This window comes from Rattus norvegicus, chromosome 7 (assembly GCF_036323735.1).
Source record: "Rattus norvegicus strain BN/NHsdMcwi chromosome 7, GRCr8, whole genome shotgun sequence".
Taxonomy (NCBI): Eukaryota; Metazoa; Chordata; class Mammalia; order Rodentia; family Muridae; genus Rattus; species Rattus norvegicus.
In genome coordinates this window covers 106316252-106343926 of record NC_086025.1, presented here as the reverse complement: position 1 = coordinate 106343926, position 27675 = coordinate 106316252, and the positions used below count along the sequence as shown (strand labels likewise).

The following is a 27675-nucleotide window of genomic DNA, read 5'->3' as shown; positions in this document are numbered from 1 at the left end:
AGAGTGTGATTTTTTAGTTCTGTCTGGGCTGCCTGTTGGTTTCCCTGCTTGTCCAATGACTAGCTAGAGAGTTTGGAATGTTTTGCTACAGAGATACTACTCCTTGATGTGACAGACAGGTGACTGGCATCCAGTCTGACCAGTATGCACCTGCTGGTGGTCTACAAGTGTCTCTATAACCAGGGGACGGTGAGGCGGGGGATGCCTTCCTGCAGGAGATGTCCTCAGCCAAGATTCAGCACTCCTAGCTACTCACTCAGCTGACTGCTGCTGGCTGGTCCTGTCTACAGATGGCAAGGGAACAGTAGATGCCCCAGAAGGGGGGGGGGCTTCAGCAGACAGAATAACATGGTGAAGGCCAGAAATGGAGGTGCTGGTGACATCTGAGAGTAGGGGTTAGTTCAAGAGGAAGCAAGGAGGTGGAGGCTCACAGGTGAGGGTTGCTAGGCTCTAAATGCAGACCCTTCCCATCTCCTATTTGCGTCTATTATCTGCTCAGTTCACTCCCAGACACTATGTGAGGCTAATTCACCTATATCCAGGGAGCATCTCCAACTTCCTTTGCCATCCTCTTGAGAAGTATCCTACAGAGAAACCTGGGGGACAGAGGCAAAAGTCGAGCTCTGATTCCAACTTTATTTGCCTGCCTTTCCCCCTCCTGTTTCCATCCTGTAGATGAGCATACCGAGGCTCAAAAGACTCCAGAGACTTTTCCAAGGTTCCGTGTCATTGATGTATCTTTCATTTGCTGTAGGCAGAATTTGTTCTCTGAATTCTGTCCTCTCCTCAGGGGACACCTCCTTGGTGACCCAAGGTGGCTACTCTCACTAGCAGAGCCTTGGGATGTGGGGATGGTTCTCCAGCTGCAAGGAGCTATTGGGGTCGGCTGCATCTGCTCACATTCTGACCTATGTAATCTTTTCCTCAGAAATTTCTCTTTGAATTTACACACATGAGAATGTGGGAAATTGTCATAGGATTTTTGATCACAAAGTCCCTACACAGGGTTTGGAGTCTCATGACTCCTGTCTCTCCCATGGCCATGGCATCCCTGGTATTCTGTCACCTAGACCTGCTGGGAGTCGCAGAACTTTATATCTCATTTGTCCCGCAGCCCAGCTCAGGGCTTGGGAAATCTGCAGAGTCAGGTTGGAGTGGGGGAAAGCCAGCCAGCCTTGTGTCTGGGCGGTGAGAGGCTATTTTGGGAGTAAGTCAGGGAAGGAGTGCTTTGTTTTGTTTGCTCCTCGTGACTACCAGAGGTGGTAGAGCCCTGCACTCCTGTCCTGGACAACTAGTCAGCTCCATGTCAGGGACTGAGTGGGGAGGGAGATCGACTGGTATACTTCATGACAGTCAGAGGCCACACAAGTCAAATCCCCACCCCTTATCACTGTTAGCTTGCTTACCAGCAGTGTGTGAGAATAGATGAGGGGAGGAAACTCTGATTCTGACATGGTAGTCTCGTTCCCATGTCTTCCACCTGACTTCATGTGGCCATTCCCAGCAAACCTTTGTCCCAACTAGTTGCTTACTCATTTTATCCATTCCATTCATTTGTCCATTTAAACTATTTAGCTAACCATTTCTCTATCCACCCATCTGCCCATCTATCCTTCTTCGTCCACATTCCACATGTCTACTAGACAATGTCTACTTTTTCTCATCCGTGATCTATAATTTATCTTCTACCCACATTCCATGTCCAAATCCCCTCATCTTTTCATTATCCACTACCCACCTATCCATTTTCCATCTCTTATTCATCTATCCATTTGCTAGCTTGATTCCATGCATCTATGCATCTGTCTTCATCCATATAACACACATCTATCCATCTTTCCATTGTTTGTTTACCCACTCATCCATCTTTTCATTCGCTGTCCATCCATCTATTCATTTATCCATTATCCACTCATCTGTCTATTCACTATTCATCCATCTTTCTTTCATACATCCCATAACTATCCATCAGTCCACCCATTTATCCTTTCACCTTTCTATTCCATACATCTACCTGTTCATCTATTGTCCATGCATCCATGTATCCATAGATCTATCCATATATCCACTCTCCACCTTCTATCAAACTTTCATTTATTCATCAATCCCCCTATCCACTATACCTCCATCTGCATTCCAAACATCATCCATCCATTATCAATTCACCTTCTATGAATCACCCATTCACCCATTTCCTCATCTACTGGCTCACCCATCAATTTCCAAGCAGACATCCTTCCACCCCTCGTCTATCTACCCTTTTGCACCCAATGCTATAATCTGTGTTTCCTGTTGTCATGAGTCCCAAAGTAGATGGTACACAATATACACTGATAATCTGCTTTCCCTACTAAAGGTCATCACTGACAATGAATCTGGCATCTACAGTCAATTGTGTTAATCTCGTAATATCCCTAGAGTCTTGGCAAGCTTTGAGTAGGGTGTTATAATAAGAGATGGCAGGGATCAAATAGACACCTGAGCAAAAGACTCTTGGAGAAGATCAATTTTCAGTTTGAGGACCAGTTAGAAGTCCTTCTGTTCTCTGCTGTCACTGTAGTCGAGGGAAGAGCTTTGGGGCATGGCCTGAGTGGGGAATGGCTCTGCAGAATAGGGACCATCTAGAAAGTCATGGATCTGAGGTTTTCTAAGGGGTATGGAACAAGACGATTGATGAAATGAGAAATGATGGAAGAGAAATGAGGAGCTAGATAATGTCATGTCAAGGGATAGGAGAATGTCTGTCTATCTGTCCACTGGATGTGTCTGTCTATTGGACACAGGTGATGGTTCAGACTTCCAGCATGATCTGGATGTGCTCTGAGGCTGGCTTCTTTTCTAGAAGCTCTGTTCCTTGACAACGCAGAGATGGGAGCTCAGTGCCATGGACCTTGGGCACCAAAAGTTTGATGGCTCATGCTTTTCATGTAAATAATAGAAACACTCCCAGCTCCCCTGTTGTTCATACAGGAAATTTGAGTCAATCTCAACTAGTTCCAACTAGGTGGTTTCATTTTCTTTGGTGACATCATCCTCACCTTCCACAGGTTGGGGACACTGGGTTAGGCAAAACTTAGGTTTCTAGCTTGTCATATGGCATCTACACCATTGTCTTACCAACTCTTAGTCTCCACTACCCATGGGTAATAGGAGGGCACTTGAGATTTCAGTTTGTCTTATGTGCTTTGAGGTCCTAGAGCCTGGGGATAAGGTGAGTCCTCACACAACATAGAGCAGAAAATTTCCTGAGTCTATTACCTGAGAGTGATGCTGGCTGGCATAGGAGATTGTGTGCTCAGCATAGGCCTCTGTGCTGTGTACAAGATGGGTTTTACTTGAGCTAATAATGCTGTTTTGTATTTGCAGAGTGGTTTATAGGTTTTGAAGGTATGTCCTCATAAGTCTTCTGATTTGAATGTTGAATGTTGAATAAGTGAGAATTTACATATAGCGGGTAAATTAAGGCTAGTCCGGGACTTGGGATGAGGGAGAAAACGTCAATCTTGCTTAAACTTAAAGCAGATGCAGCACAAGGACATAAAATATTTCCTGTTTTCTTCTTATTTTGTTGTGGTAAAAAATAGGCACAAACTATGTTCATGATATTTACCACCCCAAATTGTAAACTTGAGACACAGTACATTTTAAGAAAATGACCTCTGCCCCCTTGGAAACTACAGGACTGATAGCTGTGACTTTGCTAGTACATTAGTAGCTGGTATGTGTTGGACTGGGTGATAGACACACAGGCCACTGCTTCTGAATATCATTACATGAATATCCGTGAGTAGCGGAGGAGTGCTTTTATGGAGATAACAGATGGGGATCCTACAAACTTCATGAAATACAGCAGTAAATCACCTTCACAGTGCATACATGTGTGTGGGCAGCTGACTTCAACCTCAGATCTTAACATATCAAGTTCAGAGGCTAACATGAAGCTAGAATAAGAGCCCAGACTAGTGCTTTTATTCTTAGGAACCCTCAAAGACTAGCAGGTCCCATATTCTTCCATTTGGAAGATAGACAAGTTGGTATTTAGTTACCTCCACCCCCAACTCTCAGCATGAGGTTCCCTGGAGGAACATTAGGGCAGGTAGCATTATTAGAGTCTCCTATGATGTAGGGATGGAGTTTCAAGGTTAGGCACAAGAAGTTACAAAGGTCAGAGCAGGGGAGATTCTTTTTATTCATATGTATTCTTTCTTAGCAATATAGACAGTCTTAACTTATGATGGTTGAACTTTGTCATAGATTAAAAAGCAATATATGTTTGGCAAAAAACAACTTAAATTCTACATTTTTATCTTCTCTCAGGCTAGTACTCGGTGGGTGGTATTCTGTCTTTAAGCCATGCAAGATGCTGCATTTCCCTTTTGCCATGCGAGCACAAGGAGGGATTCTGATCTCTAGACTAGTGCTTTTCGTGTGGTATTCTGTCTATAGTCTAGGTAGTGGAAGATGCTGCAGCTCCTGTTTGCCATGCGAGCATGAGAAGGAATTCTTCTTTCTAGACTAGCGCTCTTTGGGTTGGTATTCTGTCTATAGTTTAGATAGTGGAAGATTCTACAGCTCCCATTTGCCATGCGAGCATGAGGAGGAATTCTGATCTCTAGACTAGTGCTCTTTGGGGTGGTACTCTGTCTATAGTTTAGATAGTAGAAGATTCTACAGCTCCCATTTGCCATGCGAGCATGAGGAGGAATTCTTCTTTCTAGACTAGTGCTGTGTGAGTGGTATTCTGTCTATAGTTTAGATAGTGGAAGATTCTACAGCTCCCATTTGCCATGCGAGCATGAGGAGGAATTCTTCTTTCTAGACTAGTGCTGTGTGAGTGGTATTCTGTCTATAGTTTAGATAGTGGAAGATGCTGCAGCTCCCATGTGGTATGTGAGCATGAGGAGGAATTCTGATCTCTAGACTAGTGCTCTTTGGGTTGGTATTCTGTCTATAGTTTAGATAGTGGAAGATTCTACAGCTCCCATTTGCCATGCGAGCATGAGGAGGAATTCTTCTTTCTAGACTAGTGCTCTTTGGGTTGGTATTCTGTCTATAGTCTAGATAGTGGAAGATTCTACAGCTCCCATTTGCCATGCGAGCATGAGAAGGAATTCTTTCTAGATTAGTGCTCTTTGGGTTGGTATTCTGTCTATAGTTTAGATAGTGGAAGATTCTACAGCTCCCGTTTGCCATGCGAGCATGAGGAGGAATTCTGATCTCTAGACTAGTGCTCTGTGAGTGGTATTCTGTCTATAGTTTAGATAGTGGAAGATTCTACAGCTCCCATTTGCCATGTGAGCATGAGGAGGAATTCTTCTTTCTAGACTAGTGCTCTGTGAGTGGTATTCTGTCTATAGTTTAGATAGTGGAAGATGCTGCAGCTCCCACTTGCTATGTGAGCATGGGGAGGAATTCTTCTTTCTAGACTAGTGCTCTTTGGGTTGGTATTCTGTCTATAGTCTAGATAGTGGAAGATTCTACAGCTCCCATTTGCCATGCGAGCATGAGAAGGAATTCTTTCTAGATTAGTGCTCTTTGGGTTGGTATTCTGTCTATAGTTTAGATAGTGGAAGATTCTACAGCTCCCGTTTGCCATGCGAGCATGAGGAGGAATTCTGATCTCTAGACTAGTGCTCTGTGAGTGGTATTCTGTCTATAGTTTAGATAGTGGAAGATTCTACAGCTCCCATTTGCCATGTGAGCATGAGGAGGAATTCTTCTTTCTAGACTAGTGCTCTGTGAGTGGTATTCTGTCTATAGTTTAGATAGTGGAAGATGCTGCAGCTCCCACTTGCTATGTGAGCATGGGGAGGAATTCTTCTTTCTAGACTAGTGCTCTTTGGGTTGGTATTCTGTCTATAGTCTAGATAGTGGAAGATTCTACAGCTCCCATTTGCCATGCGAGCATGAGAAGAATTTCTTTCTAGATTAGTGCTCTTTGGGTTGGTATTCTGTCTATAGTTTAGATAGTGGAAGATTCTACAGCTCCCATTTGCCATGCTCGCATGAGGAGGAATTCTGATCTCTAGACTAGTGCTCTTTGGGTTGGTATTCTGTCTATAGTTTAGATAGTGGAAGATTCTACAGCTCCCATTTGCCATGTGAGCATGAGGAGGAATTCTTCTTTCTAGACTAGTGCTCTTTGGGGTGGTATTCTGTCTATAGTTTAGATAGTGGAAGATTCTACAGCTCCCATTTGCCATGCGAGCATGAGGAGGAATTCTGATCTCTAGACTAGTGATCTTTGGGTTGGTATTCTGTCTATAGTCTAGATGGTGGAAGATTCTACAGCTCCCACTTGCTATGTGAGCATGGGGAGGAATTCTTCTTTCTAGACTAGTGCTCTTTGGGTTGGTATTCTGTCTATAGTTTAGATAGTGGAAGATTCTACAGCTCCCATTTGCCATGCGAGCATGAGGAGGAATTCTGATCTCTAGACTAGTGCTCTTTGGGGTGGTATTCTGTCTATAGTCTAGATGGTGGAAGATGCTGCAGCTCCCACTTGCCATGCAAATATAAGGAGGAATTCTGATCTCTAGACTGGTGCTCTTAAGTTTATTTGTTAATAACCTCATCATTTGTAGGGCATCTGTATTCAACAGAGAACGAAATCTTGGTGGTATGACAAGAGGCTGAGGTGAGAGCATGGGTTTGGAGACAGGAACAATGGGTTTCAGACATCAGGTCAAGTAAGTCTATGTGCCAAGTCCTGAGCTGTGTGGGATACCTGGGTCAGCACAGCATGGGACTTCTGGGACACTCTTCATTGTTCCCAACCGTGTTACCACCCTATTCAATATTTGATTATCTTGTCACTCTTTGAATTGAGGCAAAATATATATAATATAGAACTATTGGAAAGCATTCAGTTCAGTGGTATTTAACTTTCAACATTGAGCAACAATCACCTCTGTCTAGTTCTATGCATTTCAACACTTGAAGCAACGTCTCATTATCAGTTACCACTTTCCATTGTCTCTTCCTCTATTCCTACAACCATGAATTCATCTTTTGTCTCTGTGGGGCTCAGTCTTTTAAACGGTATTCTGCAGTACTTGGCCTTTGGAGTCTGACCCCTTTACTAACAGGGTATTTTTGGGGGGCTCACACATATAGTGAGCATTAGCTCCTCTCTCTCTCTTTTTCATCAAGATGCTATTCTACTGAAATATGCCATATTTTGTTTGTGTGTTTCTGGTTTTGAAGAGGTTGGATGTTTCTAGCTCTGGGCAGGAATATGTCTATGTTTATGCATATATACTTATTACCAAGATTCCTACTCTCTGCCTCTTTTGGTTATGCTCCTAGGACTGGGGTGGCTGTGTTTCATGGCCATTTGGGTTTGGATTTTTCTTATCTGCCACAGTGGCAAGTTTCATATCCCCTGGTAACCTGTTCCAGAGGGGGGAAGAGTGGCAATGGAAAACTCAAGGCTGGGGTATAGAAAAGATGTACAAATAGTAGAATGAGACTATGGAAGAATTCATGTATTGGCTTGGCCAAAAATGGCCCTGACAGAAATGGAACCAGGCTTTCTGGTAACTGTTAGACCAAAGGAATCCTATGGCTACCCCAGAGAAGGAATAGGATCCAGGTTCCATTTCAGGGCAACTGATCTGTATGGCCTCATCTCACCCTGTACTGGATATAGAATCCCATTCTAGGCCTTGGAGAATAAGGGGAGAGAAATCAAGTTTGTTGGTCACTAGGCATTGTGCCTGTCATGGATACAGTGGCCAGAGACCCACAGTTGAGCTCTCTGTAGCTTCTGTCTAGCATGGAAAGCACCTGCTAGATTCATGTTCTATGCAGGACCTTGAAGAGGGAATAAAAAATTATAGACTTTCAGATCTTCTCAAAGGACAATGGGAAGGGCATTCTCAATGGTGTGGCTGCTGGCTGAGACTGGGACAAGGTTTAAGTCGCCATTGTATCAAAACATTCTGTTTGGAATATATGCACATTTATGATTGTGGCACTTTTTGAAACACTAACTCTTTTATCACTTCAAAGATTCATTAATTAATTTATTTAGTCTCTAGTAATAGTATTCATTTTGGACCCAATTTCTTACCTGGTGTTAGTACAGACATGCCAGGTTTTTCTTTGGGGGGGACAGTTTGCAGGACATGCCTTGTGTTTATCCTTTTATTTAAATTTGCTCGTCTTTGAATTTTAGGTGTGTCTTTTATAGGCAGCAGCCTTGGGTCATGGCATTTGGGTTGTATCTTTTGTTTTTGTCTATCTGCCAACCTCCAACTGCTGATTGGACTGTGTAGTTAATTTACACTTAATGTACTTACTGATCTGGAAGGTGTTAAATCTGCCATTATGCTGCTTGTGTTCTGTGTTCCTTTGTTCCTTCATTTCTCCATTACTGGTTTCTTTTGTGATAAGTAGACCGGAAAGCGTGTCATTTCCATTCTCCTGTTGCTTCTTTTGTGTTTTGAATTAGCTCCTTAGTAACTGCTCTGGAAATAACAATGGGCCTCTTAAAAATCAGCTAGTTGAAGATGATAGTATCTTATAACTTCAGTGGTTTACAGAAGTTTAATTTTTCCTAACATAGATCTACTTCTTCTCTCATTATTGTTGTACAAGTAAAATATTTATGTACTTATCTATCATTGCTTTATATTAAGTCACTGCCTCCAACACTGCTTTATCAGTTAAGCGGTTGCCTTTTATATGGAAGGAGAAAGGGTGTGAATAAAGCTATTTCATGCTTTTGTATATTTACACATGTAGTTGCCTTTACTGTCACCCTTTCGTTCTTTTATGAATGTGTACTACTGACTACAGTTCTTCCATTTCATTCAGAAGGGCTTTTAAAATTATTCATTGCAGCAAAAGTCTGCAAGCAAAGAATACTTTTGTTTTTTTTAATGTAGAAATGTCTTAATGTCTCTTTTTTAAAAGGAGGATAGTTTAGTTGGATATAAAATTTTTGATTGACTGCCACTTTCATTCAGCTTCTTCACCATGCCATTTCACTGTCTGAGAATATCTTATTTTTACTTGAATTTGCAGAGTAGTTTAAATGAATGCAAAATTCTTGGAAGATTTTTTCTTTCAGCATGTCAATCATGTCAGTCCATTATCTTCTGGACTCTGCTTTGGAATAAGAGTCATTCATGGGCCCTACTGAGGAATTCTAATAATGAATTGCTTTTCTCTTGTTCATTTTAACATTGCATCATTGTCTTCTTGCATATACAGTAGTTTAAATGCGATGCATCTAGGCATTTATCCTTCTTGGCATTTGTTAAGCTTCTCAGATGTTCAGATTAACATTATCATTAAAGTTTGAAAGGTTTTATTTATTATTTCTTTAGATATTCTTTCTGTTGTTTTCACTCTTCTCCCAAATCTCCAATGAATGTGGAACACTGCGTCTTCAGGTGTTTTCACCATTCCTTTCAGTTTCTTTCCCCAGGGAACATTTTGCACACTTATGGATTTGAATAGTTTTGTTTGCATCTATCCACCCATGCACCTAACACCCTGAGAAGAGAACCCATGGTGGCCATCTTAGTTTTATTGATTATAATTCATTGGAACATGGAAAATTTTGACTTTCCTAAGTGCTTTTTCATCTAGGAAGTAGAAGTGGTCATCTAACAACTTCAGGCATGCCAATGGAGGACATATCTCACTGGTATTAGGACCTAGTCCAGCACATTTGCTGGTACTTACTTGGTTTCTTTTCTTTGCTTTTTGACTAAAACCTTCAAGGCCAGGGCCACTGTGCTTTTGACTAAAACACAAATGGCTGTTAGCAACAGAAGCAAATTAGAGTCCAACACATTCCACATTTAGTCTATTTAGGTGAAGAAATTGTGGAGCCTCTATTTAGAACTGATGAATTAAAAATGATGCTTATGAAGAATGCTATTGGCAATAGACTAGTGTTAGCATTTTCTTATAGTTGCTTGTGTGCAGTTTTCTCTCAGCCGTGGGAAAAAAGTATTTAGGAATAGGGTTTGGAAAACAGAAGGAAAAGTTTCCAGGTCTGAGTGGAAAAGATGGTGAGTAGACATTCCTAAGTTTTGATCTCTCTTCTGTTTTCTCTTGTTTCTTTCTATTATGTGAATTTTTATTTCTATAGCCAGTAACTTTCAAAATGGGAAAGTCTAAGAAGCAGAAGGGACACTAAAAATAATTGGAAGTCTAGGAGATAATCAGGATTGGGTGGGTGGGAATATTTTTACCTCTTTTCTTGCTTGGGTTTTAATGTCTCCATCCCTGCATGGTTAGAAAACTTGCCCAGGTTATAAAGCTGAGACATGGGGAAAGTCCATTAGGACTAGGGTTGTCCATTGCTGCTATCGTGCAGCAATTATGGGTATCATGCATCCCCTGGCAATGCCTCCCTGTACCCTTTGCTGGTGGTGTCTCACAATGCTGGTTGATGGGAATTAGCTGTGACAGATGCACAAGTGTCCACCACAGCAACTGTCATCCTTGCTTTTTTGGGAAGGATATCAAGGACAATGTTCCACTTGAGCATGGTTTTCTTTCTGTGAAGCTTCAACCAAGGAGTTTAAATAGGTAGATGCTTACTTTGGGTACCTTTTTTACCCCGGAAATCCATCCAACTCCTTGCCTCACCACAGCCCACAAAGAGACACTGCATCAGAAATCCAGCATACAGTAAGACTGTAAAGTTAAGTCTTCAGGGGTTTGGAAATTCAGTGCTCTCATGGCTCTGTGGAGAGGGACACACCAACAAAACAGAGGTCAGTGCAAATAATACAGGCTAGCTTGTAGAATGGACCGTTGTAAAGAGGTCACCAGAGATATTGCGAAGTGTGGAGGTTTTCCCTCAAATATATAGGCTTTCCTTCTGTCAAGGTGAGAGCTTTGTTTACCTCTGATCACCCACAAGTCTTGTTACACTATAACTGACCTGAAGTCTTCTGAGCCTAACACTATTAGCTAAGGGAGAGAGTGTATATCTTTCTGCTGATGCATCCCAATCCAGTGCCTGGCGGCTTTCAACCATTACTGATTTTCTTATTCTATCCAAGACTTTTCAAACATCAGCCAGATTTCTATCTTTTTTTTTTTCTTGTGAGTATTTGATTTGTTTTCCCACATTTTCTTGTAGAGATTTTTGAATGGTGGTGAATACAGGGAAGCATGGCAGAAAAGGAAGGTTTTGTGTGGGTACAACAGAAAAACCAGTAGGATTTCCATTTCCTGACCAAGGGGACAATGTGGACACCTCATTTACACTATGGGTGTGGCTGACAACAGGGGCTGATGTAGGAACAAGTCCTGGATCAGCCTGACATGGGAACTTAGAAAGTTATCATGCTAAGTCCAAGATCATGGACACTGTCACATTCATGTGGAGGAGAATACTAGGAAAGGTCACCATCTTTTCCCCAGGAGATGAGTTATTGAGTGTAAAAGGATTTTAGTTTACTTCCTGTTATCTTGGGCTATCAGTAAACACTGGTCATTACTACTTTTATTTTATATCTATGCCAAAGTTCCATTGATTGTGGTACTTTCTGAGAGAAAAATCCACCACGTAACATAAGTTTTGCCAGTGAAAAACTTTAGTGGCTTTTCCTTGTGGTTCTTGGACACATCCCAGGAGGGAACCTGTGCAGGTGTGGGACCTATGCTTGCATTCATGGTCTGCAGTGACAGATCACCCGCCAGAGGGCACCCTTGCACCTCTGGTAGCAGGCTGAGAAAGACCACGGGCCAAGGCCTCCACTATCCTGCCACCCTGTGGGCTCTTTGTGGACAGCATTTCCTTAGCTACTTCTAAAAGCAAAGCTTGTGTGGAGGAGAGGGCCAGGCTTTCTTAAAAGCATGGGGAGCGGCTGTGAATCCAAGCCTGTGTGGAGGAGAATAGGGAGCTCCAGATTTTCTTAAAAGCATGGAGATGCCGTGAATCCAAGCCTGAGATACTTTGGGGGCTGAAATGTGTCCCGCCCCAGGCAACTTCTGGCTTGGGGTCACATCGCAGTCTGGGCATTGACAGGTACCTCAGCAGCATAACATTGCCCTAGGAGACAGGGTTTTGTGACCCCTTTGCAGATGGAAGATAACTCAGCCCTTCCCTTTGCCCACTTTCTATGAGAAATTCATGCTTTGCACACTTGCATGTTAAAGAACTGTATTTGTGGTTCCTTTCCTCTCTTAAGATACCAAGTTAAACAAAATTGACCAGGAAGCCTAGCCAGTTCCTCCTAGGAATCAGTGAATCACATGAAGAAGTGTGTGCTTTTTCATGATATAAAAAAATCTATCAGGTTTCCCTCTGCAGAACACAGAGGGCCCCATGAATAAGCAATGGCTTAGCATGGGATACCACAAACCCTGACACCTCCTTCCAGAGGAAAGAACAAATTCAGCAGAGTACACTATAAAATGCTAGGTGACTTAAAGAGATTGCTTCACTTCATGTCCTCTTTACAGAAGAGAGAAGGTTTAGAGAATTGAGGAAGCTGTGGGGGGATAGCTGTGCAGGCTAGCTGCATTATGGGCTGAAGTAGGAACCATCTTGGAAGCACAAGGGGACAAGGTTAGCTTCCTTCCCCAGCATGTCTCTTTTCAAAGCCACCCTGAGTCCTTCTTTATTTGTATTTGTGCCTGCTTTAATCCCCACTATCAAAACTCCCCTTCTGTCATTTATAAATATTTTATTCCTCTCTTTTCCCAGCACCACCTTCTCTATATCTGGGCAGCTGGAGGAGACAGCACTGTAGCCCTCAGCTGGCACCAGGCCATGGACAGTCACAGTGAACATGGCAAGCATAAAGATGAGGCTGTGGAATGGAAGATACTGGCCGTTCTTCCTAAGGGGTCAATCTGCTTCAGGCTGAATTGGCCTGCACGCTGCAGGGACCAGTCTTGACTACTAGGCAAGACTGAATCACAGTGAGAACTCAGATGGCTTCTGAAAGCCTAGAGTGGCAGCATGTGGGTGTTATCCAAGCACTTGGGAGGCTGAGACAGGAGGATTTCTGTAAATTCAAGAGGAGGTTATGTAATGAATTCCAGGCCACACTGTACTAGAGAGTGAGAGCTTCTCTAAATAAAAAAAAAAACAAAAAACAAAAAACAAAAACAAATCAGAAAAAAGGCTTCCGTTGGAGGTTTTTGGGAGCACATACTTGAAGAACCTAAGTGACAGGTAAGGGGACCCAGCGCTCAGCTTTTGAGCCAGATGATGCTGTGTTTACTTCTTGCATTAAATATATCCCAGGTAGAACTGTTAAGAGCTCAGTGAGTCCACCCCATCTGGCTTTGATGTCTGCTGCAGGTGAGCTTCATGCAGAAGGAGAGGAAATAACACATGTATGTTTTATATTTCTCACCACGTGATTCATTCTTTCCTGAAGTCCTAAATCTCCCTCTTTGGGGAAGGGTCTCCTCTTCCAGTAGGTGTGCCGTGCTGATCTGATGGGGTAGCACTCTCTAGCTTTGAAGAGCTGAACATGCAGGCTGTTTCCTTTAGACATGGGATTCTGGGTTAATGGTTTTCCCCAACTCTGTACCAACATAGCTCCAATTGCTTCTCAGCCTTCGTTGCTTACGATTAGATGTCAGTAGTCTAAGAGAGTAGTCTACAGCTTGAAGGAGCTCAAGACCCCTTATGAACAACAATGCCAAGCAACCAGAGCTTCCAGGGACTAAGCCACTACCTAAAGACTATACATGGACTGACCCTGGACTCTGCCCTCATAGGAAGCAATGAATATCCTAGTAAGATCACCAGTGGAAGGGGAAGCCATGGGTCCTGCTAAGACTGAACCCCCAGAGAACGTGATTGTTGGTGGGAGGGCGGCAATGGGGGGAGGATGGGGAGGGGAACACCCATAGAGAAGGGGAGGGGGAGGGATTAGGGGGATGTTTGCCCGGAAACCGGGAAAGGGAATAACACTCGAAATGTAAATAAGAAACACTCAAGTTAATAATAAAAAAAAAGAGAGTAGTCTACAAAGAGTAGGCTTTGTAGAAACAGTTGTGCCATTTTTTCTCCTGTCATCCTTTCAGCAGGTCTCTCTTGGGCTTTCTTTTAACTTCACTGGTGTGCAGTTTTCTTTAAGTTTGTCCCACCAAAGTTCGCAGAGACTACTGAATCTGTCACTTTGTCTGTCACCAAATGTGGTTGATTTGAAGCCATCCTTTCTCCCATTTTCATTTTATCTTTCTTTCTAGAATATCTCTTAATATCTTTTGTCCCCGAAGTTTTGTGTCTTGCTTTTTTCAATCCTTCCCTCTTTTCATTCTTCACACTGCGTGATTTGTATCAAATATGCATTGAGGTCCTTCTCTGCTTTTCTGCTCACTATCTGGCCTGGTTCCAACTTTGCTTCAGGCCATTTATCTTCCTTTGCAGTGGATGATGGGTATCTGAGGCAACAGAGTTCAGTGATGGATGGGGTGGAGGGGTTGGTGGCTAGAGAGAATGAGGCCATGTCTTCTGGAGAGACCACAACCTACAGCAGAGGGATGTGGGCAGAACAGAAGTCAGAGTGGGAGGGAGACCTGAGTTTGGCGGGTTCTATTAGATCTCTGGTCTCAGAAGGTTTGCCTAGCAGTCCACCTAGAGACATCATCATCCCACACGTCAGTTGACAGAGTCTCTGGGATATAACATAATAAAGGTGGTATGTGACCTTGAGCGTGTTACTTGGGGAGACATACATGTTGCCTTCCTTGATGGGGCAGGATTTGAAGACGAGTTCTAGCCTCCAAATTCCCAGTCCAAACATTCTCCACGATGTATTTTCCTTTCTTTCTGGGCAGTGTTCATTTCAGAACTCAAACTAGAATGAACTGGTATTGAGGTCTTTGAGGGCTGTGTGTTCTCTCTCTATCAAGGTGACTTTTGATACAAGGTTAAATTCTGTCCCTTAGAGACACTGCCTAGGCATGAGGCTACATCACAGAACAAAGTGAACAGCAGAGAAAGTTCTTCCTGCCCTGCCACCACGTCTCTCAGTTTAAGCTCTTTCTTTTAGCCTCATTCTTGGTGGATAAAAACACCAGGCTCAAGTTCCAGCTCTGACCATGTCAGATTAGTTACCTGCTAAGTCACTTACTGCAAGCTTCGGCTTGCTCGTAGGCTTGGAGTCATTACTCCATTTGTTTAGGGTCATTATACAATTTTAGACAAGGATGGCATATGAGGAGTCAGTCTCCTGCTGGCCCACAGTATCTATTCTTTCATTAGTCACTCTTTCTGTGGAGCTGTGGTAGGGATATTCCCTTTTCTCTCTTGGGTTTTTGTACTTAGTAGTACATATGCTGTGTTACGCTGAGAACACTGACATGCCTCAACCTATCAGATATCCAACTATTATGAGGGATTCTCCTCAAATGAGTCTTCTTTGCCTCTTAGGTGTCAGTTAAGGCTGATAAACATCCCTTATCCAAAATGCTTCAACCCATTTTTTTTTGTGCTCGAGGTTTGGGAGCACTTCAGATTTGGGGATTTTTGTATCTCCATAATGAGATAGACTCCAGAGTAAAAGCAAGCTCCATTTGCATATCACACACACCTAATAAACAGCTTAAGGAGATTTTTAGATCAAACGAGGTTTCATTGTATGGAAATTTCTTTTCGCTGCATCATGTTGACACTCCTAATGTCTTGAGAGCGAGCATATGTCTACTTGGAAGTGGAGGTAGGGGGTAAGGAGTCCCAAGCCAGCCTCATCTACATGAGTCTGAGGTTAAGTTGAACTATATCAGACCCTGATACAAAGCAAAAAAAAGTTTTGGGTTTTGTAGCACTTTTGATTTTGTTTTGAGATTAGAGGTACTTAATCTGTACGCTGAATCTCTTTGTAGCGACATTTCCCTGAATCCCTCCTTCCCCAGCATGCATGTGGTTCTTCTTTATCTTTATATGCTCTAAACTCCTGTCTGTTAGAAATGTCTGATGTTTCTACATCTATTCCTGAAACCCCACAGAACCTTCCCTAACTATTGTCCCTACTCTTCTTCTTCTTCTTTCCATAGGATATGGACATGCTGCACCTGGAACCGATGCTGGCAAGGCCTTCTGTATGTTCTATGCTGTGCTGGGTATCCCTCTGACGCTGGTTATGTTCCAGAGCCTGGGCGAGCGCATGAACACCTTCGTGCGCTACCTGCTGAAACGGATCAAGAAGTGCTGTGGCATGCGCAACACTGAAGTTTCTATGGAGAACATGGTGACCGTCGGCTTCTTTTCTTGCATGGGCACCCTGTGCCTTGGGGCGGCTGCCTTTTCCCAGTGCGAAGATTGGAGCTTCTTCCACGCTTACTACTACTGCTTCATTACACTGACTACTATAGGGTTCGGCGACTTTGTGGCCCTGCAATCCAAGGGTGCCCTGCAGAGGAAGCCATTCTACGTGGCCTTCAGCTTCATGTATATCCTGGTGGGCCTGACCGTCATCGGTGCCTTCCTCAATCTTGTGGTCCTGCGATTCCTGACCATGAATACCGATGAAGATCTTCTGGAGGGAGAAGTTGCGCAGATACTTGCTGGAAACCCAAGACGGGTGGTTGTCCGTGTGCCTCAGAGTCGCAAGAGGCACCACCCCATGTACTTCCTCAGGAAATACGGCCGAACCCTGTGCTATCTCTGCTTCCCTGGTGCCAACTGGGGTGATGATGATGACGATGATGATGACGCCGTCGAGAATGTCGTAGTTACTACTCCTGTTCCTCCTGCTGTTGCTGCTGCTGCTGCTGCTGCTACTCCTGGTCCCAGTACCAGGAATGTCCGGGCTACAGTCCACTCGGTTTCCTGCAGGGTTGAAGAGATCCCTCCGGACGTGCTGAGGAACACCTACTTCCGGTCCCCATTCGGCGCCATCCCTCCTGGAATGCACACCTGCGGGGAAAACCACAGGCTGCACATCCGTCGCAAGTCCATCTAAGTGTGGGGAGGGAAGTACACGGAAGAATCATTTGTCATGCAGATGTAAGTTTCATTGTCCCAACTCCTCTCTCCCTCCTTATTTATTATTATTCTCTTTTTTTGTGCTTACAGTCATCATCATTCCTTTCTCTCTTCCCTCCTCTCCTGGGTTCATTTCTTTCCGACCTTTCCAGCCAGGCAGAGCTGTCCAAAGGGCAAATAGAGGCCCATCCTCTCTGAAGCTCGCACCTGAGCATGAAGCATGGATTCCTTCCTTTCTCCCCACCAGAGTTATGCCTTACATTTCTCCCCACCCTGCCTCCTCTCTCTGGGGTGGCTTTCCTAGGACAGGTGTGAGAACAGGAGCACCAAGACAGAGCTGAGAGGATACCCAACCGAAGCCTTTGACTGCCTACCCGTAGTGATGTCTCCGACCTAACTCCTCTCTTCTTCCCCCAAGGACTGGGTGGCTGTGTGTATGCGTGTGCAACATGAGTGTGCGTGCTTCTGTGTGCAGGTGTGTTGTGCGACAAGGTGGAAAGTATCAGGCATTCACTCCCTTCTCACTCATACAATTTCATTAGCAGTCTCCTCGAGGCTGCTTTCCAAACAAACTAAACCCTGCAAGGTTTGATTTATCACCTTGCCAAATTGAGCACATCCCACAAAGCACTTTTAACCCAAGATGTATCAGATGGCCATAGCTTCTAAATCTCATTTACTTCTCTTCAGGGTGTAGGTGGGTAAGACCACAGGGATCAGGTTACCTTACCAGTTTAAAATTAAACCTTAAGAATCGTGCACTTTGTGAACTGGTATGCATCATTGACATGAGAAAGCAGAGGTTGCAAAGGAGTAGGTCCAAAGCCACAACTTACTGAAGACATTTTCAATTTTGGCATTTCCAGTTCCAACAGTTTTCCCTGCAGCTGGAGTTGACAGGGTAAACAGGAAAATAGTTGGGACCCAAGAGTATCTATTTTATTATTCCCCTCTTCCTAACGATGATGACTATGACGATGGTCTCTGTGATGTCTCTACCTGCATGGATTAGAGTCCCAGTTCTGGAATGCTTGGATGAGAATGGCTATCAGAATGATGATGTGGTTTCTTTTCCTAATAAGAAAGCGACAGGGCATTCCTTGTTTAAAGATATATAGAGAGGTATATATTTCAGGAGAGAGTGTCTCTAAATGCATTTGATCTGTAAATAGGGAGAAGTTCATGTTGGTCTCAGGAAGAGTTTTAGAGGCTGTATCTTGGCCTACTGGGAACTTGTCAAGCTCAGGGGATGCTTTGTCTAGGTAGCTGAGAAATTCCTCCCTACTCTCAATAAAGGATGACCCTGTAGGGGACAGTTTAGGCTAGAGAATATGGCACATCGTATGTAGGCCCTTTCAATCGCAGGAGTCCGAGGGCAGCTCGGCCTCCATATTCACTGAGGGACTCTAATTTCTCTCATCGCCATCCCTACCATCTCTAAAAGTCACCTCATTCACTCATCCTCCCACTCCTTCGTATACTGGAAGTTCCTGGCTTTTGGATGGAAATGGGCTTTGGCTACACTACGCACGCACAAGGAGCGCACTTACTGGTCTTCAAGATTTCTTAAAGGACACAGCATCCAAATGCCACCAGTCCCAAGCATGTGTGCCATTGGGCTGAAACCAGGAGCATCCAGGACTCCTCTGGAAAGTCAATGCATGCACTTAATGCTACACCCCGTGTTGAAATATCCCCTTCGTCTAGGACACGGGACCTTCAAAAGGAGTCTGTGAACCTTAGACTCTCTTGGCCAAAGTTGACACATTCCAACTTCGAGGTCCTTATCAGTTCACTTGTTTGAGATTGTGTTGTGTGGAATGCCCTGCACAGGGCTCTCAAGTCTGTCCAGAGAATAGAAGCAATCGCTCTTCTTGAATGTTTTTGCTCTGCAAAGAGATTGTTGGCTCTTTTGGGTCACACATGTGACAATCCTGATGCCTATATGCAGAGTACTTTATGCCTCGGAGGAGGTTTCCTGGACACATGTAGGAATTCCCCTGAAACTGTTGTAAGATTTGCTCTCAAATGGTGGGTAGGTATGTGTGATCACCTCTGATCGGTACATGGCATTGAGGCACTGAGAGAACCAAGGATTCACTCTCAGTCCCTACCCAGAAGGGTACAGAAGGTGGACTTTCCGACACCAAGGTGTCCTGACTCAGCCCTACAGTGGAGGAAGGATCCTGCTTGGTGTCTTCACAGGGCCAATCATTAGGCCCAGGAGTCAAGTCAGAGGGACATAGGCTCAGCCTATCTTTAGAGCTGGCTTCCTATTCATGTATCTGTGTAAGGTGGTCACACAGTGACCATTGTGTGGGAAGGATTGAATGACAGGTACATCCCTTCTTCCCAGAGAAATATAGATACCACCTTCTATATTCTCACAGAACTGACACCCCTCCTTCTGCAAGGTGAAGGGCTGCAGAATGAATTCTCTTTCCTCCTCACATGATAGCCACTGATGGAAGTAATGAAGCAACTTGTAATTGGTTATCATCCTTGTAACCCTCCCATGTCTTCGGCTATTTATTGCCAGTTCAGCTTTGGAAGGAAGGGCACCAAATTGTCTCTTCCAAGCTCAACATAGAGCACAGAAGGAGGGAATGAGTCTTGGCTTATCTCCCTAAAGTGGATCTTCTCCAATGGCCGATTCATTCCTTAGCATAGGACCCGGTAAGATTGTTTTCTGGGCACATCTACTGATGTGCTCTCTTGGTGTGAGAGCAGGGAGGAGTCAAATTCTTAAGGGTTTTCCTTTTTACAAGGTGAGAGTGGGCCATTTCTATCAAGAGTCCACCAGTAGAGTCGAAGGGGCTCCTAGCAAGGAAAACTCCACGGGCTCCCTCATTTTCAGAGAACAACATTGAGATTCAAGAGGGTCAACATATCTGAGGTCATGTGTAAAGAATATAGGCCTTCACACTTCCTTTTGCTGTTGTCCTAGCTGCTTTGTCGATGTTTTGCACAGCATTCCAAAGATTCCCTATTACTGGACTTTATTGTGTCTCTGACCTGGACCTCTCTCCCTCTCTCATGCACTTGGCGGCTTCTTTCAGTCAAGTGATTGTTGTCCCCTTCCCTCCAGTTAACCAAACCCCTTCAACAGACCTCATGCAAGGTTGTTTGCAGAAGGGATTCAGTCTCAGGAACTGGAGGCTGGCTTGCTGTTCAGTTCCTGGAAGTTAATTTGCCTTGTATATATATATACTTAATAAGATATCTGACTTGAACTCTTCACTAAGTGATCTCCATCTTTACTTCATCGAGGACAGTAAGAAATAGGCAATGATAAGGAGTAACCCAGAGTTCTGGGCTTGCTGATTTCTAGTGTTCATCCCATTTGGACCCTTAAAGGTACCCATCCCAGGAAGAAGGTGCTGTCTCACCCATTTGCCTGATAGACCTTGAACATCAAGAGTACTTCTCTCTCTGGGTTTTGAGATTCTCTGTTAGTCCCTGAACTGGAACCAACTCTGTTCTTTCTGGTTGCCCCACTCAGTTTTGAGGCCATGGTAGTAGCCTTTAGGATCGGAGCCCATGATGGGTGATTGACTGAGAGAGGTGCTGGCTTCAGCATGGCCATAGTAAGATGGGCACATCTGTATATTTTCTGTGTACCTGATTTAGGAGACATCTGGAGAGTAGATAAGCTGAAGCAGGTAATTTTTATCAATTTCATCCAGAAATGAAAGCTGTACAGATCTTGAATCCCAGTGCCAATCTATCTCAGCTAGAATCTAGAGGGATAAGGGCTCCTTAGAGATCTTCCTTGTCTATGTGCTTTGAGAGAAAGAAAGATCAGAAAGTGACTACCCATCATGGCGGCTCCCAACTTCACCTCCATATAGTCTTTCTAGAATAATGAAGCCCAGGTCAGACATTTGTTTACAGAGCTGTGAGATCTGAGATGTATGCTGGAATATGTCCATTCTACCAGCTCTTAGCTTGTCAGCATCTGTGAATTGTGACTTAGTTCTGAAAATGGTAGATGCACTGCCTCCAGAGTCAAGGTCTTCTCAGGACCAGAAAGCATCCTGGATGAGGAAAAGTGGTAGGGCAGGGACTGGTTCTTCTGCCTTGCCTCACTGGGCTCTTGGAAGTCATTTCACTCCTTGAGCCTCTGTAGCTTTCCCTTTAATCTGATGGTATAGCAAGGGTTGGGATTTAGGGACACTTTGCACAAGATGAGCTTGACCCACAAGGACCTTTGGCTTAGATGATCTAGTCACATTTGAAGATTGATCCGCCAAAAAACTCAGCTAAAACTCAGCAGGAGATGGAGAGCTGGAAAGGTGAATAGAAACAAGTGCTGGCATAGAGCATTAGACCACGGTGTAATGCATCATGGGTCCCTTAAAGTGCTAGGCTTAGATTGACTTTCTGTGGTCCCATCTTGACCACATGTTGGTAGAGGTTGATGATCAAAAGTAAATGATCACGATTCCCCTGACACCGACTTTGAAAAAAAAAAGTCTGAGGGTGACAGAAAAGTTGATAGACTAGCACCATGGGATTCCCTAGACCTTTCACCCAGAGCCAGCCTCAGTATCCTCTTCAACACTGAGATGGTTGGAAGATAAGGTATCATGGTGTCTACAGCTTTTAGGTGGTTCAGCCAAAGATAACATTGTATATCTCTCATGAAAAGTGCATTCTCTTATATAGTAGTGGTGTTGTCACACCTAAGAAACTTAGCATAAGAATATCTAATATAATAATATAATCTGTATAAAGAATTCCCCAAGTGTCCCTAAAATGTCCTACTGAACTTGTTTGTGAATCTAAGATGCATCCAAGATCACACCCCACACCTGCTTGTCTTGTTGTTCCCCAACCCCCCAATTGAGGGCATCTCCCTCACTGTGTTTGTGTCTCTTGATAATTGATATTTTTGAGGACCCCAGGCCCGTAGTCTTGTAGAATGCCTATGATCTGCTGTCGTCTGCTTGTTCCCTCGGCTTGAGGAACTGTTGACAAGAAAATGATGTAGTTGATGTTGTTTAGCCCTGATTTATGCATTTGATGTTTGTCTCTCTGGGGACCTCTGTGGTTACTGCTTTTGTTGTGAATAAATAAGTCATATTAAATGTTGTTTTCCTCTGTTAGGGGACCTAACTGCATCTTCAAGAGAGGCGCCCATGGATGCTGGGTCTCACTGTGAAGCCCAAGCAGGCTTCGGATTTCTGACCTCTCCCGGGGACCTCTTCCACGAGGGGCGAGTGTCAGCACCCTTTCCCCTAAACACCTATGGGAATGGCCCAGCTATACCTAGACAAAAGGCACAGAGACATGTTCCTGTAGGGTCCCTTGCCTGCAAATCTGTTGGGCCATTTTGGCACCAAGCAGCAACCTCGTGAGTGGCGATGACCACCACACAGTCTCCTCACTTACTACAGTAGAAGACATGTCTCACTGTCATGTCACTGGCCTGCCCTGCCCACCAAGGGGCTATCATTTGTTATCTCTGCCTTAGAGATGTTTGCTCTGGCATATTCTAGAGCACATTCCTTTCCCTTCCAACTGATGACAAGTATCTGCTATGGCTATGCCCTTTTGAAGGTAGAGATGAAACATCTTAGTCCTTCCTTCAAAGTTTTTGACACCCTGTGGATTTAGCAATGTCCTTCACTGGGTTCCTCTGTGTTTGCTTCTCATGAGTGAACATACTGAGAAGCAAATGCCTGATGGGTCACCCTTGTGTGCAGAGAGTTAGCAAGTGCCCACAGAGGGGAGGGAGGCCTCAGGGTAAAGCAGGTCCAAGCATGAGTTATCTGGCTGAAGTAGACATGGGGTATTCCAATGCAAATCCCTGGAAACAACCCAAATCCTGGTTTGCATTGCACTGCTTGCTATTCAATTGCACGTGCCTTGGGAGTTGAGTGAGCCATTAGCAACTGGCCCAGGAGCTATCCACACAGCAAGGCACTTCAGTGTCTGAGGGTGGGAACATCTATAGATTATAGAAGCATGCTGGGATATTTCTCCCTGTAGTAGGCGGGGGCTGGTGATGGGAACATCACAAGGGGATCAGGTGGGGCAGTGTCATTTTCTTGAGGGTGGTAGTGTGGCTGGGAAGATCATACACAATGACACAGACCCTGAACCTTTGGAGGCTGGGAGAGACAAGAACATCTACTTCTTGCTTCTCTCCCATGCCCAGAGCATCTGGGTGTGCTGAAAGATGCTTGGGGCTGGTATTTTACACACCTGGGACCAACCTCTGTCCTTTACAGTTGGGTGGTGGATTTACCCCTCCGTTTCCACGTCTGTTTTCACACTCTGACATTGGAGGTTCTAAGTTTTCACACGGTGCTTGTGAAAACTACATGTGAATGTTTACTGAACACCTGCTTTACTCCCAGGAAAGTATGTACACTTCGCCCAGCACAGGGCCTCCCTTCACATCAACTGGTTGTTGCTTTGTGGAGGACCGAACTATAACTGTAACTCCAGAGCCATTCTGGTGCAGTGCTGTACAGATGAAACATCAAGCACGTCTTGTATGTGCGAACTCTGCTGCTGGTAGGGGTGTGGGTGGTGGGTAGGGGTGCAGCCAGAGCACTTCTGTTCAGCAGGTGGCTGGCAAGGTTCAGAAACGCTGCAAGACTGGATCTCCAAGCCCGGCGTCTGCGGATCCCAGAGGGCTGGTACTGAAGTGTATGGGTAGGGTGGAGTGGGAAGCTTCAAACACAGAAAATGAAACAAGGGCATGCCTTAGAGAGAGGAGAGAGTGGTTTGGAAAAGCAGAGGAAATCACATGGGTGGGGCTCACATTGGGGAGGAGGCTTTGCATGGATTCCCAAAGAAGGGGAGAAACTTCCAGGAATGTACCTAGTGGATGTGCCAGCTCCTTTTCCTGTATTAATGTCAATGCTAAGAGGGAAACCATGTGCTTGTTGTTTAAGCCTGTGATTGTCATTTCTAACCTTGTAGACATTTATCTTCAGGCATCATCTTTGTGCCAGTGGATCCCAGAGGACACATCCAGGACCAACGGTAGTGAGTTCTCTGGCATGAAAGGTGGCCAGCATGCCCATGCACATGGCAAAAAAGTGGCTTCCACCTGCACAGGACAAAGGCCTTCTGCTGGACCCTCTCCAATAACACTGTGTGACCCTGACAGGTGACCCTTCCTGAGAGGTAGACCTGAGAATGACTTAGAGCATAGAAACGCTCAGCCAAGGATGGTTCTGGAAGGATTGGGGTAGAGCTCTATACTGCATATGTTGCTATAACTGACCTTCTAGAACACGGGGTTGAGAATCTGACTCCAAAGGATACCTTGGTTTTGTCTGAAATTGTGTGGGGACACAAAGGTGGGTAGTGGGAGGGGTGGGCTTAATCTTCCCTACCTTCAACATGCAGACAACTAATATGTTGAAGAGCTCTGCCAGAGGTGGGTAGCCTATGGTCTGGAGGGATGTGGGAGAAGATGAAGGACCTTGAGTAAACTTGGTTCATTTCAATAGCTTCCCATTTGATCCTGAGTCCCGACATCTTTGGAGGCTCCAATCCAGTTCTGGAGATACTTGGTGTCATAAGAACATACTTGATTTGGGGTGTGGGGTGGGGTAAGTGAGGGTGCCTGAAAATGCGTTGGCTCTGAAAACAGTGTTGATTTGCCTTTTGCAGTTTGTTAGGCAGTAGGGAGAGGGGCCTCTAGGCATCTTCCTAAGAGCCAGTCCTTCTTTCCTTTTCTTCCTTAGATACAGTTGGGTCACAGGGCCTTGGCAAATCATTTCTCATTTCCTCTATAGAAGATAGAACGGCCAGGCCAGAAGCAGGTATCTCTTAGATACACACTGGTACAGAAGAGATGCAACCCATGTCACCCCACTCTAGACTCCTTGCTGACATTTTGGTGGTAGAGGTCAGAGGAGAGACAAGGTCAAGTCATTTCAAGACGAGGTGCCTAAGAATAGGCCAATTACCCTTCCCTAGAAACTTACCCTTTCCTAGGTTGAGCTGTACTGTGAATTTCTTATTGAGAAATTGGACGGTACCTGGTTATCATCCATCCCATGGGCTCCCCCAGCCCCCACAAACAATGGCATAGCTGTGGGTACAACAGTCACCACAGTCAACCAAAGCCCTTCTTCTCCTAAAGGGTTCTTACTACACTTTACCTAGAGAGCACGACAGAGTTCCAGATGTGAGCTGCAGCTCTGGGGACATTTGTGTGCAGTACTACCTGATGCCCACACACTGGTTCCACCTTCTCTCACAGATCAGGTGGAGCAACAAGGATTGCCCTCTCTGGTCCCACGAGGCCGAGTTCACTGGACCGAATGTGGTCTACAGTGTGTGAGCGGTTGCTGTAGGTTTAAGGAGTAGAGATAGGAACTAGAGCATGCCTGTACAACTGTTTTCATTTCTTCAAGCTGGAACTTTAGAAGTTGGGTAGAAAAATAAAAATCAAATGAAATGGGGAAAATGCAGTGAGCGGGAACCCAGTGAAGCAGAACCCACAATTAACAAGATTTCTCTATAATTTGATGGCTCTTCAGAGAACATATTCCAGAAAAGGGCTAATTATACATTTGTTTATTCAGGCCACAAATAGCATTTTGACAGCTGGTTTGGGGTTGGGAAGGCCCTTCTGAGGTCATCTCAGCCTATCTTCTGCCTTATCAGAAACCTCCACCACATGAACACTGCATTGAGTGGCAGACACTGTGAATCCCGCTGAGTAGAAATTGCATAAGATGTCAGACCAGGAGCGTAGGGAGAAATCTGGGGTATTTTGTTATTTTCTCCTGTGTTGATAGAAGGGTTTACAATTACACACAGAAGACAAGGAACAAGGAGTGTTGAAGACGAACTGAATTTTTACCACACAGTTGATAAGTGGCGAAGGTGGCCTTCTAGCCTATCCCAGCAGATCAAGAAGTGGTAGAACATTCCCCTTATAGCTGTACAGTCTTAACCTCAGTCCAGTGTGTATCTATGTACCTCATGACAACAAAACCAGCCAAAAAGCAAAAATCAAAATGTCTATCATTTGTGACCCCTGGCATGGACGGGAAGTTTGAATTAGTGTCAAATACATCGATGTTAAAAATAATTAGCATGTATTCGCAGGGCTCATTGAAAGGTCTGGGGTGGGGAGGTGGGGACATGGGAATGTGGGCCTTCATGTAATTGTGTGTGTGTGTATGTGTGTGTATGTCTGTGTGTGTATGTGTCTGTGTGTCTCTGTGTGTGTGTGTGTGTGTGTCTCTGTGTTTAAGGGAAACACCCAGAGAGAAAGAGAGACAGAAAAAGAGAGAAAGAGACAGAAGGAGACACACACACACACACACACACACACACACAGAGAGAGAGAGAGAGAGAGAGAGAGAGAGAGAGAGAGAGAGAGAGAGAGCGAGAGATGGGAGAGAGAGAGAGAGAGAGAGAGAGAGAGAGAGAGAGAGAGAGAGAGCATACATATACACAGATATACACAGTCACTTGGTATCTTCGGATCTATGTGCTTTGTTTCTTTTGTAGTTTTGGGAAGTCGCATTATTGGGTGTTTTTGTGTGGTATGGTACAGGGTAGTACCTGGGTTTGGTTCTAAAAGTGAAGCTGCCAAAACCTGGCTAGAATGACCTCATGGAAATGGCGATGAAGACCTGGAGAGTTCTACAGGAAATGGGGTTGAAGTATTCTCTAGCCAGTGCTACTTTCCAGGAAGGTGCCATAGTGTATCCTGAGCCCTGCGGGTGGGACTCTACCTTTTTTTCCTATGGTTGGTGGGTATGACAGGTCCAACACACATAGCAGGCCTTCGGTGGAACCCTGCACCAAAAGAGGCAACACCAGCGGCCATCCCTGCCCAACTACAGAGTCATCTGCCCTCCTGTGTGTGTCCTGTATTCATCCTCGCTGCCTGCTCAGCCTTCGGGAGAGAGCACCTTCACAAATGGCCTTAGAACAACAACCATCAAGTGAATATCAGATGTATTTATTATGTAGCTTACCTGAAAAGATGAACAAGCATACCAGTATCACCAATGTTTACACATCTTAGCCATCTAGCTCATGTAAAATATGTATCTGATGCAGGGACTACATCTCTCTCTCTCTCTCTTTTTTTTTAATTTTCTTTTTGTACCAAATGTAGTAAACAAGCTGTATATATTTTACATGTCTTTAGAGGAAAATCATCTGCTGTTGTAGCGTTGTAAACTATTGCACTTTTCTATTTTTTTTTAATTAAAGTCTCTGGCATGTTCCTATTGTGTTGTAGCCTTCCTTCCTTCATTAAGCAGCTGACCAGGGCTGGGCACCTTGGTGGCAAGCCATGCATGCTCTCATTTCTCCTATTGCACAGAGCCTGCAAAGACTCCTGTGTTCATGTTTTGGAGACCAAGCAGTCTTTTCTTACTTTATGCAATGGCAGTCACCTGAGCGGCAAAGCACCCAGGTTCTTGGGCCTTGTGTATACTGGAGTTGTGGGGGCTGTGAACCCAGGCAGCTCATTCCTTTCCCCCATACCTTCCTAAGGACTCTACTAGACACCATCAACTGCTTTTGCCACATTTCTACCTGGTTTCCAATCAGCATTTTAAACTCCGTTTGCACACAAATGAATCTTCCCCACTTTCCCGTCATCAAAGGCAACTCCTCTCCAGTGGCTCCTGTGGATGAACTTGATGACTCCTGGCTTCCCTTTGCCATTCCAAATCTAACCCCTCCCATTGGGACAGAAGCAACAGAAATCCTTGCATCCCATATGCTACTATATTGTTTTTAGGGTAGCAGGC

The 27675-nt window shown here is 44.5% G+C and overlaps 1 protein-coding gene across 2 annotated transcripts in view; it reads left to right on the top strand.

Moving 5' to 3' along the window:
* Window positions 1–27144, top strand: part of Kcnk9 (potassium two pore domain channel subfamily K member 9) — a 45670-nt gene extending 18526 nt beyond the window's left edge. Inside the window, exons 2-3 of one of the 2 annotated variants that reach the window (XM_017595136.3) lie at window positions 15994–16945; window positions 22034–27144. In XM_017595136.3, the coding sequence (XP_017450625.1) occupies window positions 15994–16901 (908 nt within the window). In that variant the 3' untranslated portion in view covers window positions 16902–16945; window positions 22034–27144. Of the gene's footprint in view, window positions 1–15993; window positions 16946–22033 lie in introns of those variants that run through there. The other variant, NM_053405.2, reaches the window with a different exon arrangement.
* Window positions 27145–27675: the final 531 nt, after the last annotated feature.